Raw genomic sequence first — 19,227 nt, forward strand, 5'->3', positions numbered from 1 at the left:
ACCCCCAGTGTTTACTGAGCATAACGAAAGAAGCATTTTTACCCATTTAGAACGGGTACACATTATTGTGTATCATTATTTTTATGCTTTAACTATTGAAAAATAGCAGATATACAAGCTCACAGCGCGGCACCGAGTGCCGCGCTGCGAGCTTGTAGATCTGCTATTTTTGAAAAATCGTGAAAATTTGAATTTTGACCCGTTTCTATAAGTGTCTTTTGAATCCTTCTAAGGTTTTTTTGAAAAACATATGCTTCTATGTCAGCAATCTGGCCAGCCATCGTCAAAGAAAAGGTCCTTTTCACTTATCTGGAGCTCAGTTGGTCTGTTCTTGAGAGACTACCATGTCAGTGCTTCTCAAACCTTTTCATGTGAAGGACCCCCAAAATGATGTGTATTTGGCCACGGACCCCCATCTCAAAATATTTAGTTCCAGGGACCACCCAGAAGCAAAATTTGAGTTACAAACGTTCGCTTTGAAAATACATATATTCAAAGATTTGCACACACTTTCACGACTTTTTCAAAAATAGCAGATCTACAAGCTCGCAGCGCGGCACTCGGTGCCGCGCTGTGAGCTTGTATATCTGCTATTTTTCACTGGTTAAAGCATTCAATAATTCTAAGAATCACTATCACTAGCTAGCACAACAACATGCTAACCTCCCTCTACTCCTTCATGCAGTCAGATGGCTCTGTCTCACTGCTAGCCTCGCCACTGTAGATGACAACCTCATGGGTCATTGGGTTGAATACAACATCAGGTTATGGCTCAGTAGCTTTAATAAGGCTGCATGTTGAACATATGTGCCCTATCAGTAAATCAGAGCCGTGGTTTTCTTTAGAGATCAATAATGAGTCTGAGGCTTGCGGTTATCATGGTTTGTTTACCATTGATGTCACTAGCTATACGATAGCCATCATGTGTAATTTACATAGAATAATTTTTATGCTGTATGTAAATTACAATGTCCACTGAGGACTATACTGCCCTTTATTAAAGCCTTGGTTACCCACATTGAAAAGATTAATGCTTTGGATTTGCTGAACTGAACTATGAACAGGCCAGGGTTGATTTAATAACATTATTTAGATTTTAGGACTATTTGATGTAGCTACCTTAACATAAACATTAACTGTGGATCTCAACTTGCATTCCTGTATGTGCATTATCAAAAGCTGATTCTTCACTTCTGCCAAATTTAAAGGGATATTTCACTTTCAAATAATAATAATAATAATAAAATACATAAATTAAAAAGGTAATGAAAAAATCACGGCCGTGAGGGGGCCGCGATTTTTTCATTATATATATGAAAGTGAAATATCCCTTTAAGCTGTTTATTATTAGCATTTTTAAATCACTCAATTAAGACTATTTCTTTCCCTTATCCTATCTCATGCATTATTCTCCTCAGAGGGTTGATCAATCAATATGAAACTGAACATGTGTTGTGTCACACGTTCCTGGTCCCTCCTCCGCACGAGCATGACATTCGGGCGTCTGCCTCAGCCAGCAGCCCAATCAGCCCAGCTGCTCCACACATCGCCATCAGGGCAAGCTGCCTAAATAACGTCGTTGTCGGGTGGAAACCTTGTATGTCCAAAACCGTTCGTTTTGCATTCATCATTTTAAAAATGATTGAAACTAGTGAAAACAGACGATCTACAAGCACACAACGCCTCGCACCGCGAGGCGTTGTGTGCTTGTAGATCTGCTGTTTTCACTACCTTTGTGCGAAGGCCCTGTATGACGAAGCAGGGCTTTACTTTGCGAAAAAAACATACAAATTTGAAACTTGTAGATACGAGGTTTCTGCCTGACAGTGACGATAAGCAGCTGAGTACTGGCACCCAGCGCTCAAACGTTGACTACGGTGGCATCCACGCTCCTCAGTCCTCACCATCGCTCCATCCACCCACTCTGGATTCCCAAACCCTCTCACCATCCCCAGGATCTCCCCTCGTGCTCTCTACAGACCTCCCACAACGCAACCTTTTTGATTTAATACATTCCATAACACTGTTTCCACGTTCCTGTGCCTTTGCCTTTGAGGTTCCTGGCACTTCTGGCTACACAGTGTCGGATAAGCTTAAAACACTGACAATTGGCATATGCAGGGACTGATAAAGGACAGTTTAGTATCAGTTTAATGTTCCTAGGTAGGGACTATTTGGGTTGCGCGTCCTTAGATATGGACTACTGTTAGACAGAAAGAATGATATGGCTATAGTAACTTACTGTACCGGTACATACAAACACACACATAAAAACTCTCTCTCTCACACACACACACACACACACACACACACACACACACACACACACACACACACACACACACACACACACGTGCAGAGAGGCGGATCCTTACAGGCCTTTGGGGATGCACTCGAGGATGAGCTCGTGGTCCTTCAGGGCCATCTTGGAGGTATGGGTGCCATGGGGAAGGAACAGGTGGGGCTTTCTGGCACGTGATGCGTCATTACCTTGAGGAGGGAAGGGGGCCAAGAAACAGAAGCTTGAACATGGAAAAACAAAGAAAGTTGCAATCTACGTAGATATGTAAGTCTGTTCGCCCTCTCTGCCGTTCGCCCTAATAAAATTTGCAATACTTTTACTTCTATTCCCCTAAATCTCGGATCCAAATATTGTACTTTTACTCCTCTACAATTATTTAAAAACGTAGGTTTTAATGTTATGTTTTAACATTACGCCGGATAGACGCCCGGGGCGAACAGACCTGTATTCGTTTTATCGACCAACAAGTGTCTTTGCCGTTTGTCCCAAGCCCCCAGAACCACGGTAGAGCAGTGACGCGGCAGTGACTGCAATACTCCGGCATCAGCGTTCTCCCGGACGTGTTTCAAACGCTGGTGAGCAACTTTCATTGGAATGAATAGCTGGAGGCGGGGCATTCCGTCTAGATATATTATAACTCTATGATTTGTCCTGACACATGTGTGGTATGTGGATTGTGAGTGTGTGTGTGTGTGCGTGCGTGCCTGTGTATGAGCTAGGGCATTCACGAATAGTGATTTTCAGTATTCGAATTATTCAACCTCAAAGTATTCGAATAGTCGAATATTCGACAGGACTGGCCAAACTGTCAAATATTAAGTAAGCAAGAGGCGAACATTGTGAAAATAGCCAATCTACATGCTCACAACGCCTCGCAACGCAAGGCGTTGTGAGCATGTAGATCTGCTATTTTCACAATATTTATCTGTGGAACCGAGTCAAATTAAATGTAATACCTACTACAATTCCAAGTGCTTGTCAGGGTGGGGGTCCCCAGTTCAAATATGTTTATTTTGGGTGTCACAGCCTAAAAAGGTTTGAGAACCCCTGGTATAGAGAATTAACACATTCATCCACCAGGGGCATTGACAAAAAAAAAATATATATATATATATATATATATATATATATATTCGACTTCGGTGAACAACATCGAATAGTTACTTTGATATTCGAATATTCGAATATCTGGTGAATGCCCTAGTATGAGCGTACTTACTGTGTGTAACAGTGAGGGAGATGGGCTCCTTAGGCAGAATGATCCTGGCGTCCGGGTACTGCGCGTTGCAGATGTACTTTTGCCTGCTGTCAGCCTTCAGGACGTGGGCGAAATACATGTTCCCGTCCTGCCCCACCAGCACTCTCTCACTCTGCTTGATGTGGACCATCTCTGGGGGAGAGACAGAAGAGAGTGATCAATGAAAAGGAAGTAAGGAATGTACCGTCATACTAACAAACAAGCTTTGAACCAGCAGAGGAGCAACAGACAATGCTATATTTTCATTTGGTGGTGCTTAGAAGCGAGCGCACATTCAGAGTGAAGACGGCAGTGTGGTAAAGATGGGTCAATCGTGAGTGATTGGTTCAAAAGAACTAGTTCATGTCTCATGAACAAGCTCGTTCACTTCCTTAAACTGTTACGTTCACACTTTTCGTTCAAACCCCCGTCACCTCTCCCGGTGCACAGGACAGGAGGGCGGGCTGTACGCGCTACGCAATAAAAACGCTTCCACGATAGTGTTTTTCGTGGGACGATAGCGCCACTGAACGGTGAACGAATCATTTGAACGGATCGTTTGCTGAAATGAAAGGTTTTGCCCACCACTACAGTGTGGCTACAGACTACTTCAAAGGCTGGAGTACTGCCTGTCATCAGAGAAAGTGAGACAAAGGCAGAGTAAGAGAGAGAGAGAGAGAGAGAGAGAGAGAGAGAGAGAGAGAGAGAGAGAGAGAGAGAGAGGGTGGGGGTGAATAACAAGGACTAAAAACAAGGGGTAAACCTCAGCTTTCACTGCTGCATTCATTAACTGGAGTGGGAGCAGTCTGCAATGCAGTTGGGTGATGCAAAACCCTCCGATAGGGCTCTTCACGCAAACGCACGCACGCACGCACGCACGCACACACACACACACACACACACACACACACACACAGACAGAGCTACTCAGACTCACTGACCTATAGAGACAGATGAGACCGGCAGATAATAAGATAGACAGACAGACAGACAGACAGACAGACAGACAGACAGACAGACAGACAGACAGACAGACAGACAGACAGACAGACAGACAGACAGACATTTAGGCAGATAGATGACAGACAGGCAGAGACAACCTTTCTAGTCTGTCTGACAGAGTGTCTCTCTAATCTAAGATGTTAGATAACTGTCTCAGAAAACCCAGCGCTGCTTCAAAGCACCACGACGTTCATGAATAAAGGAAGACCGAGGATGATTCCAAGCACCAAACATCGAGACTAGGGCAGCAAAGAAACAAGGGTCCGCTACAAACTCGATAACAAATGTATTGAGTACCCGGTATCAATAAGCTTTGGGCTTATCAAGCCTCTTATCGAGCATAGCGGCCCATGACATCATGTTTAAACAAGAGGCGATCAAGAAATTATTACAGTACTATTCATAATATAAAGCCGTTTAACACTTATTGACACTAATGAATGATTGTTTTAATGATATTTCATGTTCATATTTGTTACTTTTGTCAATAAAAAAATATACCAGTTCTGTTCAGAATTTGTCATCTCACATCTTTAAACAAAATATTAGAAAACGCTCAATAGTGGGCTTGATAAAAGCCTGGTTCAATAAGCAGGATCGATAAGGTGCTCATTATCAATAAAAATTAACAAGCTCCATCCCTAATCGAGACACGCGCGCACACACACGTGCACGTACGCACGCACACGTGCACTGCACACACATACACACACAGTGGGACTCACTCCTGTCCATCCAGTGAATGAGTGTGGTTGAGGAGCTGTTGGAGGGGTTGCAGGGTAGAATGAGGCTGTCTCCCTCTTGCGCTCTCATTGGCACTCCAAGTCTTTTAGGAGGGATGGGCTGAGCTGCAATGCACGCACGCACACACGCACGCACGCACGCACGCACGCACGCACGCGCACACACGCGCACACACACACACACACACACACACACACACACACACACACACACACACACACACACACACAAAGACATGTAGGTAAATTAAATAGTCAATTGACAATAACAGTTTAGGCTGTGATAAAGTGACAGTACAATCATAGAACATTGCTAATCCCGTTGATGCCAGATGAAACTTGTTGGATAGAACCAAAAGAACAAAAATGTCTCTCTCATTATCCCTCCCTACATGTATATGCATGTCTCTCTCTTTGTCCCTCTCTCTTCCTCTCTCCACCTGTCTTTCCACTGTCTATCGAAGAAGATGCCATGATATAACACTATAACTTTGGTGTCATATGGTTCACTTTACAGCAGGGGTCTTCAACAGTGAATTACAATTGACGGTTCAAGTGGTTAAATATCTGAAAACACAAATTGACATGAATCCAAAATACACTGACAATTGTGCTGTCAAACAATGAAACTATACGGAATCTCTGAAAAGGTTGTGGGGGTCCCTGCTTCATCTCTCTCTCAACTAAGGAGTCCTTGGCCTGAAAACATTGAAGACCCCTGCTTTACAGTACATTATTATTAATTTTGTTATACAACTTATGTTAATATTGTGGTCAGCAATAACAGATGATACATTTGAAAGGTGCTGCAGCCAGTCTGCAGTGGAGGGGGGGGGGGGGGGGGGGGGTTAACGTTCAAGAGCTTACTCTGCGTTCTTTCCATTCCCTCTCTGTGTGCATATACCGGTACAGTAGAAAGGGTTCATATATCATGTATACAATATTTATTACTGTGATTCACTATTGCTTCGCTGAGAATGCAAGATGGAGGACCTCTGTTGCCTGGTACTTTGATGTTTGTTGGAGGGAAATCAAAATGCACAAAATCCCCTAACACTGATGTGACTGGTCAGGAAATCAGACGTGAGTTTTGGCCTAGTTATGTGCCTACCAAGTCTTTTCAAAATATTTAAGTTAATTTTCTATTCTCCTTTAACTCAATTCAACGTGTTTTGAGCTTGTAGAATGTAGAACGTCTATTTCCGTACGTATTTGACGTACAATGATATACATGTAGGGTTTAGGTTTTCAAACTGGACTGCTCATTGTTCCTTCCTGTAGAAGAACCATAAAGAAATTGAATTACATAACTAGGCAAATAAAGATTGATACTGTAACTGTACATCATCCAGGGTAGAGTATTATGAAATCCAGCTGGTGCTGTATTGTATTAGAACTAGAGGGTCGCGGCCCTTCGGGCCGCTCACATCTAGTTAAAAAAATAAAAGTAAAAAAAAAAGTAAAAAAAAAAAAAAAAAGTAAAAAAAAAAGAAAAAGTAAAAAAAAAAAAAACCTTAAAAAAAAAATTTGGGGGGGGGGGGGGACTATTGTGGCGGAACTATTGTGCCGCAGCGCACGTTTCCGGTCGGACATATTTGACCGACCGGCGGACTATTTTATACAGAGGCAAAATATGAGGGTAATAACGAATACAACTGTATACAGAGGTTTGGAAACGACATCTTGCAAAGGTGACATGGGTGTTTGATTTTTTAAGCTATATTTAGTACATATGTAGTACATCTTGGCCAAGTGGTTTGGTATTTAAGTTAGCGATACATGACCCGGAAGTAGATCACTTATTCTTTTGTAATATAAAGATAACAATGATAACAGGTCATTTGTCGGGTGAGTTGATTAGACATTCTTTACAACTTACAGTACACTTTTCACCTTGCTTGTGTTGGGATTTTGAGATCAGAACACAAATGCATGCATGATGTGATCATGCCTGCCGTTTTGGTCTGTTTTATGTCTTGTCATACTTTTTGTGGATTCAGGTAAAATAAATCACAGACAGCCGTCCCAGAAAACCCAAAGAATGAGTGACATCATCACTCAGTCTCCAGGCAACGGTTACCAGGGTAACCCGGCTGAGCCAGCAGGAGGGACAGGTGGCCCCAGTCAACCTTACCTGTGTGTGTGTGTGTGTGTGTGTGTGTGTGTGTGTACGTGCGTGCGTGCGTGCGTGCGTGCGTGCGTGCGTGCGTGTGTGCGGCTTACTCTCTGTGATGAGACGTATGGCGGGTGACATGGCAGTGCCAAGAGTGTTGGAGGCGTAGCAGCGATAGACGCCCTGGTAGAAGCTGAGTGGCTCCTCCCCCTCAGCATGCCACGTTCCCGAAACGTTAAGCTCTGGACCAAACTCACGACCGTCCTTTACCCAACGAAATCTACACGCACGCACACGCACACACACACACATACACACACGCGCACACACACACACACACACACACACACACACACACACACACACACACAGATACATAAACGCGACAGAGAAAGCGGGAATTAAGCGTTTGGTTGGGAGCTCGGGAGGCGAGAGAGAGACATTGAGTGAGAAAAGGAGAGAGAAATAAGAAGAGAGACATGATTTCCAGTGATTCTATTAGGAGAACTTTGTCATGCTAACTGAGAATCCAAAGGAGCCAAGTAGCCCAACAAGAAAACTGAAGCCTAATGTAAGCTTAGCTCGACTGTGTTGCTCTCCCAAAATTATCTTTAAGCGACGAAGCATAGATTACACAACATCAGTTTATCCACAGTGTTGGGGAAGTTAAAGTTACATGTAACTGAGTTACGTAACTAAGTTACATTTTGCTGTAACTTGCTGGTAACTGAGTTACATACATATTTCTATAAAGTCAAGTAACTGAGATACGTTTTGGGTCATTTTTGGCTCAAGTTACAAGTTACAAGAAGTTACAAGCGAAGTTATAATTTTACATTTAAGTTTTGTTATACGATCAAATGTCCTCAACAGATCATAATTTTCGTATTTTTTAACTTTATATTAGGAACACAGATGTTTACTAAAAACAATTCAACCTTTTTGAAATAAAACATACAACTCAGTTGAGAGGCATATTTCTGCTGGCATGTGACTTTTTTTTGGAGGATATTATATTTTGTTTCATGTACACCAAATGTACATTCTCAATTAACGCTGAACTTGAAACTTTTTAAGTTACATTTCTCCAGGGGGGGGTATAACTTTAACTTGATCAAGTTACTGCCATGGTGAGTTACTTGTAACTGTACAAATTACGCTTTCTAAGTAACTTCCCCAACACTGTTTATCCATTCCATCTGTCACAGCGTACAGTACTATAGTGGAAACAATTCGCTCAGCCAGCTACCGCAGTAATGTTCACAGAGGTACTCCAAGTTGTACGTACATGGGTGTTGGAATGCCGGTGGCCTCGCATTGCATGTAGATGTCTTCCAGAGAGAAGGCTATGAAGGGTTCTGGCATTACTGTCATCACCGGAGGCTGTGACGACACTACACACACACACACACACACACACACACACACACACACACACACACACACACACACACACACACACACACACACACAGCAGAGGAGACACATAGCATTAGCGTTAGTTTGTGCAGGACACAAGAGTCTAGCCCCGCTCAGCTGTCAGTCATCTCTTTTCCTATTCCTCATTCACAATCTGCTGGTCATTACATCACGCTGTCATACTCCAATCAGAGCTCACGTTCAGTAGGGAAGGCTCCTAGTTTAAATACGGCTCGCTTTCTCTACTATGCTTGGTTATCCGAAGTCTCGGATACGCGCTGCTAGCTGCCTCCTCCACCCCAGCCTTCACCTTTTGATCAGTCTGGCATAAGCTCAAATACTTGTGAATGTGATTACGTCTGTTGATTCGAGTTTACGTGTCAATGTATTGCTATTGTTCTGCTATTGTATCCCTTTGGCGGGTGTTGCTTAGCGTTTCCTGATTTTGTGTTGCAAGCTGCTCGAATAAAAATCTTTCTCTTTTTTTTCTTTAATTTTTGATTTTTTTTTCTTCAAAAACGGCCGTCGATGACGTCAGCGACGGCAGCAAATCTGGACAGCCTGTTTTGAGAACCCGTGGGATGCTTTTAATCTCCGCCTTCCCAAAACCAGAGAAAGACACAATGGTCAGAAATGTGACTTTGTGAGGATAGAAGGTGCTAGTGGGACTCCAAAAAAAGTTTTTTTTTTTTTTTTTTTAAGTGAAATTTCATGGTGTATCACCTTTAACGCCAAGATTAACTGTATTCCATTTATGCAATAAATGGTTAAATCTACTTTGACGTGAGTGTTCCTGACTAAAACAGAAGAGGAGATGAAGTTAACATTTATACTTTGCTGATGTTCGACCCAGAATAGTAAGGGACGCCAGGGTTCAAGAGATTCTTTTGTACATTTTCAGTACTGGCCCAGCATGCGACTGCTCAGTGCTCGGTGTCAATCCCTCATCTGTCCCATACTTGATGCTCTGGCAGTGACCAGTACACAGCTTGCTCTCAGACCACTGGTGTTGTATTGCATAAGGTTACTGTACACCGTATAATAGTGCAATAATCATGATTACAGTAGAGTAGAGGATACAGCATCACACGTTCATAGTTTTAGGAATAGTATGTTTAAAAAAATCCAAAAAAATAACACACACACAGGCACTTACACCCATACATAGATGCACGCACACACAAATCATGGGACTTCCACATTGACTTTCAATTTGTTATGATGCTTCTATCTCAAACTATCTTGTACATTGTGGTGTTAATAACAGTTCATTGTTATGCATAGCACTAACAAAATGAATGAATGGTTGCGTATGTAAGTTTGAACACTTTTCTCAGAATTTCAGAAGTGAGATATCACCAGGCAGTGAGTTCGCTTCCACCTAATTGGGTTCCACCAACACCGTTCCTCATACTGTCGGTGTTGGTCTTAATGTTATTGTTTTGTCTTTGTTTTTTAGTATCTTGGAGTACTGATGGATGACTAGTGTAAAATGTGTTTCTTCTCTGTATTGCCTTTTCTTAGTAATTTTCCCATACGATTATTTGTCTATGTAAGCAAATACCAAGTCAAATTCCTTCTATTGATGAATACTCTCAAAAAGAATGAGTCTGACTATTGCATTAAACATTATTCAGATTTCAAACAGTGTCTGCTGGCATTGAATTGTAAATAAATCCCTTTTGAACAGCATCTCCACTGGAGGTGAACCATGAAAATACTGTGAACTGTGTTGGACGGGCAGAGATGAGGGAAGGATGGATCGATGTAGGATGGCCACTAACATGAAACACAAGACAATAGTACGCACAATGCCCAAAAACGCACGCACAATATCACAAATACCCTTTCACTTACTGTTATTCACTTTATCTGTTGTGTTAGTCCCCAAGAAGGCAAGAAAGAAATTGGAAGAGAGCAGAAGAGATAGGCAATAGCATAGGTTTAAATATGGTGTAGACACACACAGGAACGTGCACACGCACCGCACCACACACACACACACACACACACACACACACACACACACACACGCACAAGCACACAGAGAGAAAGAGAGAGAGCCCATAAATGTGCAGAAGCAGTTTTTCATGTACCTTCATTGGTTCATTTGATTAGAGCACAGACAGTAGACATTCTGCAGGATGTTTTTGTAGTGACTCAGACGCTGTGGCGTTCTCAGAGCAGATCATCTGTCCTCCTCTGCTCTGCCACCCTTTCTGTCTATTCCCTCTCTTAAATCTACACTCTCAATCTTCATTGCACTTCCCTCCATCCACTCCTTCCTTTCTCTCCAGCTTTCTTTCGATTGTCGTTTTCCTATCCTCCACTAGCCCTCCCTCTCTCCATCTGTCCCGCTCCTGTCTCTCTCTCTCTCTCTCAGCCACACCCAGAAGAAAGGGTCACTCACTGAAGGTCAAACTGAATATGATTCCTCCGTCCATCTCTCTCTCTCTCTCTCTCTCTCTCTCTCTCTCTCTCTCTCTCTCTCTCTCTCTTCCATCCCTGCCATCCTGTCCTTCCTGTCCACTGGGACCATGGTTAAGCTAACCTTTGACCTCAACCTTAAGAGCAGGTGGTCAGTGTGTGTGACTGGTTGCTAAAGTAACCTGATCTCTGTGTGTGTGTGTGTGTGTGTGTGTGTGTGTGTGTGTGTGTGTGTGTGTGTGTGTGTGTGTGTGTGTGTGTGTGTGTGTGTGTGTGTGTGTGTGTGTGTGTGTGTGTGCGCAATGTTGAGTAGACACAGACTGGATCCCAACTGCGTTATAATTGACTGTATTCTTGTTGCATAAATATTTGGATTCTACATGTGTTATGTTGTCATGGGGCCCAGAATTCTGTGTAGACAGACGCACGCACACGCACGCACGCACGCACGCACGCACGCACGCACGCACGCACGCACGCACGCACGCACGCACGCACGCACGCACGCACGCACACACACACACACACACACACACACACACACACACACACACACACACACACACACACACACACACACACACACACACACACACACTGTCTGCTGTATTTTATGTGGGAGAGATGTACTCACAGCCTAGTGGGATGTGGATGGCTCCCTGGGCCAGGGGAGGCGTGGCCAACAGGAGGAGGGCGAGGGGGGCGTAGAGGACGTAGAGGAGGAGGAGGGCGGGGGAGAGCGCTCCCCTATCGCCCGTCCACCCAGGCTGTAACACGCGCATCTCTCAATGTCCCATCAAAAGCACCGCGCCACACCCACACACTCATCAACACATACGCACACCCACGCTCCAACTGATGCACACACACGCGCGCACGCACGCACGGACGGACCTCTCGGGACCCTTTGGGGATTAAGGCGAGTGGGCGCCCGAGACGGGTGCGGGAGTGTGTCTGTGGCTGGTGTACTGGTGCCGCTGGGTCACACTGCCAAATGAGTGTTACTCCAAGCCTGCAGCGCCGTCCCACTGACTGAGGCCCTGCGGTTCCAGCTGATGGCTCTCACTGTGGTAGAACGAGATAGAGAGAGAGAGGAAAGAGAGAGAGGGGAGAAAGGATAAAGAGGGATTAAAGAAAACCAAATCATGCAGACATCGGACATCCTGTGGCGAGTCTGGGACATCTATGACATGATTTATGACATGATTTATGACATATCTGTGATGTATAGTGACTCCAAATGTGGGTACAGTTTCAGCCCGGCCTGAGCCACATTGACTTCCAATATTAAATGAAAGTTAAAGCTACACTATGCAACCTTTTTAGTGAATAAAATGTGATTTCTGACTTATCTGTATGCTAGAGTATGTTGATACAATATAACTAACACTGTGGTGGTTGTATTTGGTCTCTCCCAAATTACTTACTCCCTGAGTAAGGTAGTAAAAATGTCAGCATAGTCCCCAGTAGGACATGAGAGTTGTGAGTGCAGCTTTAAAAAGTATACCATGGACAGCATGGGAAAAAGGTTATTAGTGGAGGTACTTCTGTGGCCTAGTGGCAGTGTGCAGTGCACAAGAAATCAGTCCAGCGGTTTGCAAGATTAGCTACAGACACACAGTGAGAGAGAGAGAGAGAGGGTGAGAGAGAGAGAGAGAGAGAGAGACGGTGAGAGAGAGGAGCAGACGGACACAGAGAGGAGGTTTGGAAAGGGAGGGAAAGGGGGAGTGGGTGGGGTAGGGGGGTTTTGGAGGGGGGGGGGGGGGGGGTTAAGAGCAGGGGCATGAGTTGACCCGGAGAACAAAGAAGACATGGAAGGGGAGGTGAGATGAAGGGCAAGAGAGAGAGCGGAGGACGAGAAGAAAACAAAGACGTCATTAATTTTACCAAACATCAATCATCAGGGAAACAAGACAAACCAAATCAGTCCACTCTAGAGAGAGAGATTAGGAGACGAACAGTAAATCTTAACATGGAAAAATACATGTATGTATGTACGTACATACAGAAGCATACGAGAAGTGCCAAGATGTTGGACAGCATGTTTGCGTGTGTGTGTGTGCGCGCACGCGCTTGTGTGTGCGTGCGCGCGTGTGTGTGTGTGTGTGTGTGTGTGTGTGTGTGTGTGTGTGTGTGTGTGTGTGTGTGTGAGAGAGAGAGAGAGAGAGAGAGAGACAGATGAGGGTTTAGGTCATCCTGATAAAGACAGAAGATCAGATCAGAGCAGCAGGAAGCATCTTCTCTACTAATGACATTAGAGACAGAGAGAGAGAGAGAGAGAGAGAGAGAGAGAGTGTGTGTGTGTGTGTGTGTGTGTGTGTGTGTGTGTGTGTGTGTGTGTGTGTGTGTGTGTGTGTGTGTGTGTGTGTGTGTGTGTGTGTGTGTGTGTGTGTGTGTGTGTGTGTGTGTGTGTGTGTGTGCGTGCGCGCGCGCGTGGGCACGTGTTCACGTGTGCACACAGACACGCGTCGTGTGGAAGCTTTGGTCCCTTATGGCCAGCATTTCCATTCATTAAAAAGTCTTCCCTTTTGTCCTTGGCTAGTGACTGAACAGTGACCCTGTGACATCATCAGGGACGGGCGATGACACAGGGAGAAGATTCTGTGTTTTCCTCCCAAAACAAAAACAAAGAACAAAATGGAAATATGATTTGTTGTCTGTTTTATCTCTAGTCTAAGACTTGCCTATATAACACAAAAGAACAAATCTACCATAATGTTTGTTTAATATGTGTGTGTGTGTGTGTGTGTGTGTGTGTGTGTGTGTGTGTGTGTGTGTGTGTGTGTGTGTGTGTGTGTGTGTGTGTGTGTGTGTGTGTGTGTGTGTGTGTGTGTGTGTGTTGCCATACAAACAGACAACCAGGGTACAGAAGGTTAGAGGACTTGTCATAACTTATCAGCCTCCGAGTGTAACCGTCTCGACTCTCCTGCCAAGCCCAGCTTCTCTTAAACACACACACACACACACACACACACACACACACACACACACACACACACACACACACACACACACTGGATGGGGACTGAAGAGTGACAGCTGGTTAATGTAGACCACCTCCTACAGCTAATAATTACGCAACCTGTCCCCAGCGCATCTCTCTTCATTTTCATGTTTTCCCTCTTTCTCTCTCTCTGTCTCTCTCGGGCTCTCTCTCTCTCTCTCTCTCTCTCACACACACACACACACACACACACACACACACACACACACACACACACACACACACACACACACACACACACACACACACACACACACACACACACACACACACACACACACACACACACACTCGATGGGGACAAACAGGAAAAGAACACTCGTGACCCCAATTTCAGTTTCTATTGTGAGCAGGTCCCCACCCATCTACTCTGCTATTGTTGTCAATTATGACCCATGAAACGCACACACACACACACACACACACACGTCAATACCCAGATGCACATGCAATCTCTATTACTTTTAATGTGCATACCCCTTTCTAGGCACACACACGCACGCACGCACGCACGCACAAACGCACGCACACACACAAAAACACATGCACCTGCCCCCCTAGCCCCTGAGGCTGCTGTTACCTGCCAGGCTGATTTACAAAATAAATGAACCAAACAGAGCAGCGGGACATAAGGAGTGTAGGGGTTTGTGCGTGTGTGTGCGCGTGTGCGTGCGTGCGTGCGTGTGTGTGTGTAGGAACAGAGGGGTCTTCCAGGGGGGAGTGATAACGACCAGCGATGGGGGTCCTCCAGAGGTAATCAAGGTACAGTCAGACATGGACAGTAATTCAGACAGAAATTAAAAAGCGTTGCCACTACCAATTTAGGATTATTTCCCTGGTGTGGAAAATAAGATGAAGATGACAGGCTAGCTTCAGCATGATATTTAATATTAGCCTTTGTTTCATGATCGTCTCATCATTGTTCTGGTAGGGGAGGGGGCGGAGTCGTATTTACTTTGATTCATCTGGACTTCCTCTCATTTAAATATTCATGGGGACCCCGCTGTGAGCTGGTTGAGTTAAGGAGGGGGAAGGACCCCATACTCGTTAATGAATAAATTCTTAATTTAACCCATTTAGAACGGGTACACGTTATTGTGTATCATTATTTTATGCTTTAACTATTGAAAAATAGCAGATATACAAGCTCACAGCGCGGCACCGAGTGCCGCGCTGCGAGCTTGTAGATCTGCTATTTTTGAAAAATCGTGAAAATTAGAGTTTTGACCCGATTCTATAAGTGTCTTTTGAATCCTTCGAAGGTTTTTTGAAAAAAAACTATGTTTCTATGTCAGCAATCTGGCCGGCCATCGTCAAAGAAAAGGTCCTTTTCACTTAACTGGAGCTCAGTTAGTCTGTTCTTGAGAGACTGCTATGCCAGTGGTTCTCAAACTTTTTCATGTGAAGGACCCCCAAAATTATATGTATTTAGCCACAGACCCCCATCTCAAAATATTTAGTTCCAGGGACCACCCAGAAGCAAAATTTGAGTTAAAAATGTTCACTTTGAAAATACATATATTCAAAGATTTCCACACATTTTCATGACTTTTTCAAAAATAGCAGATCTACAAGCTATAGTTAAAGCATTCAATTCTAGGCCTAAATTTGTTAAGGAGGGGGAAGGACCCCATACTCGTTAATGAATAAATTCTTAATTTAAAGATATATTGCGGCGCACACACTGTCAAATCCTGATGGCTCCATTTGGATGCCTTTAAGAGTTAGATGAACACTAAGGATTTCCCTGTGTAACATCTCATTTGTGAGCCTGAAAGCATGTGGCCATATGTTATGATGTTACGGTATGAAGCTGACAGCCTGGACATTATAATTCAGCTCTATCAGCAGATAATTCACAGTTGGAAAGAATCTTGTCGATGGAGGTACAGCAGGAGGTAAAAACCTCCTATCTGAAAAATTCACTTTGTTGGGAAAATGAAAAAGAAAATGTGTGTTCATTTCTAGGTAAAAACCTGTGTTGTATGTTGTAGTCTACGACACGGGTCTTCAACATTTTCAGGCCAGGGGCCAGGGCCTTAGTGGAGAGAGAGAGAGATGAAGCAGGGACCCCACAACCTTTTCATAGATTCCATATAATTTCATTGTTTGACAGCACAATCATCAGTGTATTTTGGATTTATGTCAATTTGTGTTTTCAGATATTTAACCACTTGAACCGTCAATACTTAATAAACTTGTCCTTTCACACTATACTAGTCTGCTCTTTTCCCCCTCTAGACTAAACCTCTTTATATAGCTCGCGCTGCGAGGTGTTGTGATCTTATAGATCTGCTATTTTTGGCAAGTGGTTAATATAAAAAAGGAGAAAACAAGTTTCTATCACACAAAGATTTGGAGGACCACCTGTACTAACTCTGTCTCTGAGGACCCCCTAGGGGTCCCGGACCCCCTGTTAAAGACCCCTGGTCTACAACATTGCAGAGGTTTTTACCTAGAAATAGTTAGGCTTACAAACTAACCATTGTTTATTAAATAACGCTTTTATGGCAGTTTCTGATCTGCAATTAATAAGAGATTGCGACAATGACACGTTCACAACTTCACATCTAAGCAGCAATGACAACCTCTATCCACAAGTTCAAAATGTTCAACACCAAAACCTCCTATGTACATACAGATAGAAGGTTTTTTACCAAGACTGACAAACATTTTTGTTGTTTTTTTGTTGTTAAATTACACTTTTTACAGCACTTTATTATGCTCCTTTTGAGATCAAGACATTCTACAGGTCTGTTACAAGTACCATTAACATTTTTGATCAACTCACCCTTTTGGTGTGGTAAAAGTTTCACCACCTGACACCAATCATTAGCAATCAACAAGGCAATGCAGATAGGAGGTTTTGAGCTTCAACAATTTCCCACTGACTGGCACTAAACAAAATATTGTCCTCATTTCAAGTGAAATCCAAAAATCATTAAATTTGCAGATAAGAGGTGTTGCACTTTGGACATTTGTGTACTGTAGTCAACCGATTTTAATGATTGACTAAAAACGACATTCTAGGAATGTTATGCTTGAATAAACCACCTGAGATGCATCATCTCGTCAAATAAAGTATCTTGAATCTGAATCTTGAATGAATCCACGCCACGTTCCAGAAACTGTCTTCACTTGATAGTTACAAGTATTCATCTATAGCTCCATTCCCCACAACCAATCAGGCCCAGCCACTCCACACATCACCTGTCCCTCATTAGTTCACTGCTATACTGTATACCCCTGACCCTACGTTTTGAAAGCGGGCAACAGCCGGCAACTCTAGGCGATGTCGTCCAAAAGTTACATTATTTTCATGTTTTTGGTCAACGTTTAACACTATCGCCTGCTATCGCCGCTGTCACCGCTGTTAAAATGCTCAGGCTCAGTGAGGCTGAAATGTTTCACCTCTGTACCCTGAAGAAGGCTGTGCTTATCCCAGTTTCAAACTAATTCCATTATCCATTATGAAGTGGACAAGGCTTTTTATCTTTATTCACCAGAAAGTGCTTCTGTTCGAGAGAGTCTCGCCACTCTATATTGTTTGTTTGTTGCCAAACTGAACTTTCCTTTGCCTACGGTTTGTGGCCTCTGTACTTTTACTTCATTAAATATATATATACAAATACAAAAATATTACAGATAGTTATGTAACGCGTGTCTTCAAACCCCCAAAGGCAGACAGCCCTTGTTCCGTTCCGTACTGGTTAACAATGAACGTACTGTACCAATTTCCTGCCGTTGGTCCCCCCAGGCCCCCGCGGCCCCCCCACCTCTCCATGGCTCTTCTGACTGCTCCACAGAACCTGAGGGGTCTGGCATGGAGGGCAGGTGGAGGGGTCCACTGGGAGGCCGGTGGGACGGGAGGGGCAGGTGGGGCCGCTTGTGGGGAGGTCTAAGATGTGGGGGGTGGGGGCGGCGGTGGACGGATAGTGCCCGACAGAGCGAGAAATTAATTCATTGATAGATTCCGATCTGAAAGGAGCAATGGGAACGTGTGGATGGAGAGATTAAGCGGGACGGGAAGAGGAGAGGGGAGCACCCCGCACCCCCACCGCTCCGCCCGAAGGCAAACTTAAGCCGAAATGCACTCACGTAAGTGCGATACGCACACGTATTCCTAGACACACTACACACACACACACACACACACACACACACACACACACACACACACACACACACACACACACACACACACACACCACACACACCCAGAATATAAGAGGAAACAACTATTCCCAGTCAGTCTCTCCCAGTTGGCCATGTGACCCAAATTTCCAGATATCCATTATTCATTACATTCTTCACAGTTACAACCCTATATACGACCACAGCACACAGACACATGCATGCACACGCACGTGCACGTGCACGCACACGCACACGCACACGCACACGCACACGCACACACACACACACACACACACACACACACACACACACTAGAGTGCTGACTCTGCTATGTTGGGCAAGGAAGGAGGCAGAGTAACCTGCCAGGATGAAGCCAGATGATTACATCTGTGTGTGTGTGTGTGTGTGTGTGTGTGTGTGTGTGTGTGTGTGTGTGTGTGTGTGCGCGCGCGTGTGTGTGTGCGTGCATATGTGTGTGCATAGATCGCACTCCTGATGTCCTCCGCATCCAGCCTCATGAATATGTAACACAGCTGTCATTTTAATAAACTACCACTGAGTAAGATATGTCTTTGTCTGTATGTGCATGTGAAAGGTGTGTGTGTGTGTGTGTGTGTGTGTGTGTGTGTGTGTGTGTGTGTGTGTGTGTGTGTGTGTGTGTGTGTGTGTGTGTGTGTGTGTGTGTGTGTCTGCGTGTGTGCGTGCGTGCGTGTGACATAATGTACTGTCCAATTGGTAAGCAAGTTTATTCAGATAGTAATTATGAGAGTAACTGTCACTTAGATCTATGGTGATTTGTAACTGTCGAAATACTGCAAATAAAACTGTTAAAGTTGATTAAGT

The 19,227-nt window shown here is 44.1% G+C and overlaps 1 protein-coding gene across 2 annotated transcripts in view; it reads right to left on the reverse strand.

Moving 5' to 3' along the window:
• LOC308290538 (neural cell adhesion molecule L1.1-like) overlaps positions 1–17,177 on the reverse strand; it is a 42,287-nt gene extending 25,110 nt beyond the window's left edge. Inside the window, exons 1-8 of one of the 2 annotated variants that reach the window (XM_080732422.1) lie at positions 17,039–17,152; positions 16,224–16,285; positions 11,878–12,308; positions 8,686–8,791; positions 7,508–7,677; positions 5,267–5,389; positions 3,522–3,692; positions 2,376–2,490 (exon numbers count right to left, since the gene is read on the reverse strand). In XM_080732422.1, the coding sequence (XP_080588548.1) occupies positions 2,376–2,490; positions 3,522–3,692; positions 5,267–5,389; positions 7,508–7,677; positions 8,686–8,791; positions 11,878–12,025 (833 nt within the window). In that variant the 5' untranslated portion in view covers positions 12,026–12,308; positions 16,224–16,285; positions 17,039–17,152. Of the gene's footprint in view, positions 1–2,375; positions 2,491–3,521; positions 3,693–5,266; positions 5,390–7,507; positions 7,678–8,685; positions 8,792–11,877; positions 12,309–16,223; positions 16,286–17,038 lie in introns of both variants that reach the window. The other variant, XM_080732421.1, reaches the window with a different exon arrangement.
• Positions 17,178–19,227: the final 2,050 nt, after the last annotated feature.

Source organism: Nannobrachium achirus (genome assembly GCF_963921795.1).
Source record: "Nannobrachium achirus genome assembly, chromosome: 9".
Classification (NCBI taxonomy): domain Eukaryota; kingdom Metazoa; phylum Chordata; class Actinopteri; order Myctophiformes; family Myctophidae; genus Nannobrachium; species Nannobrachium achirus.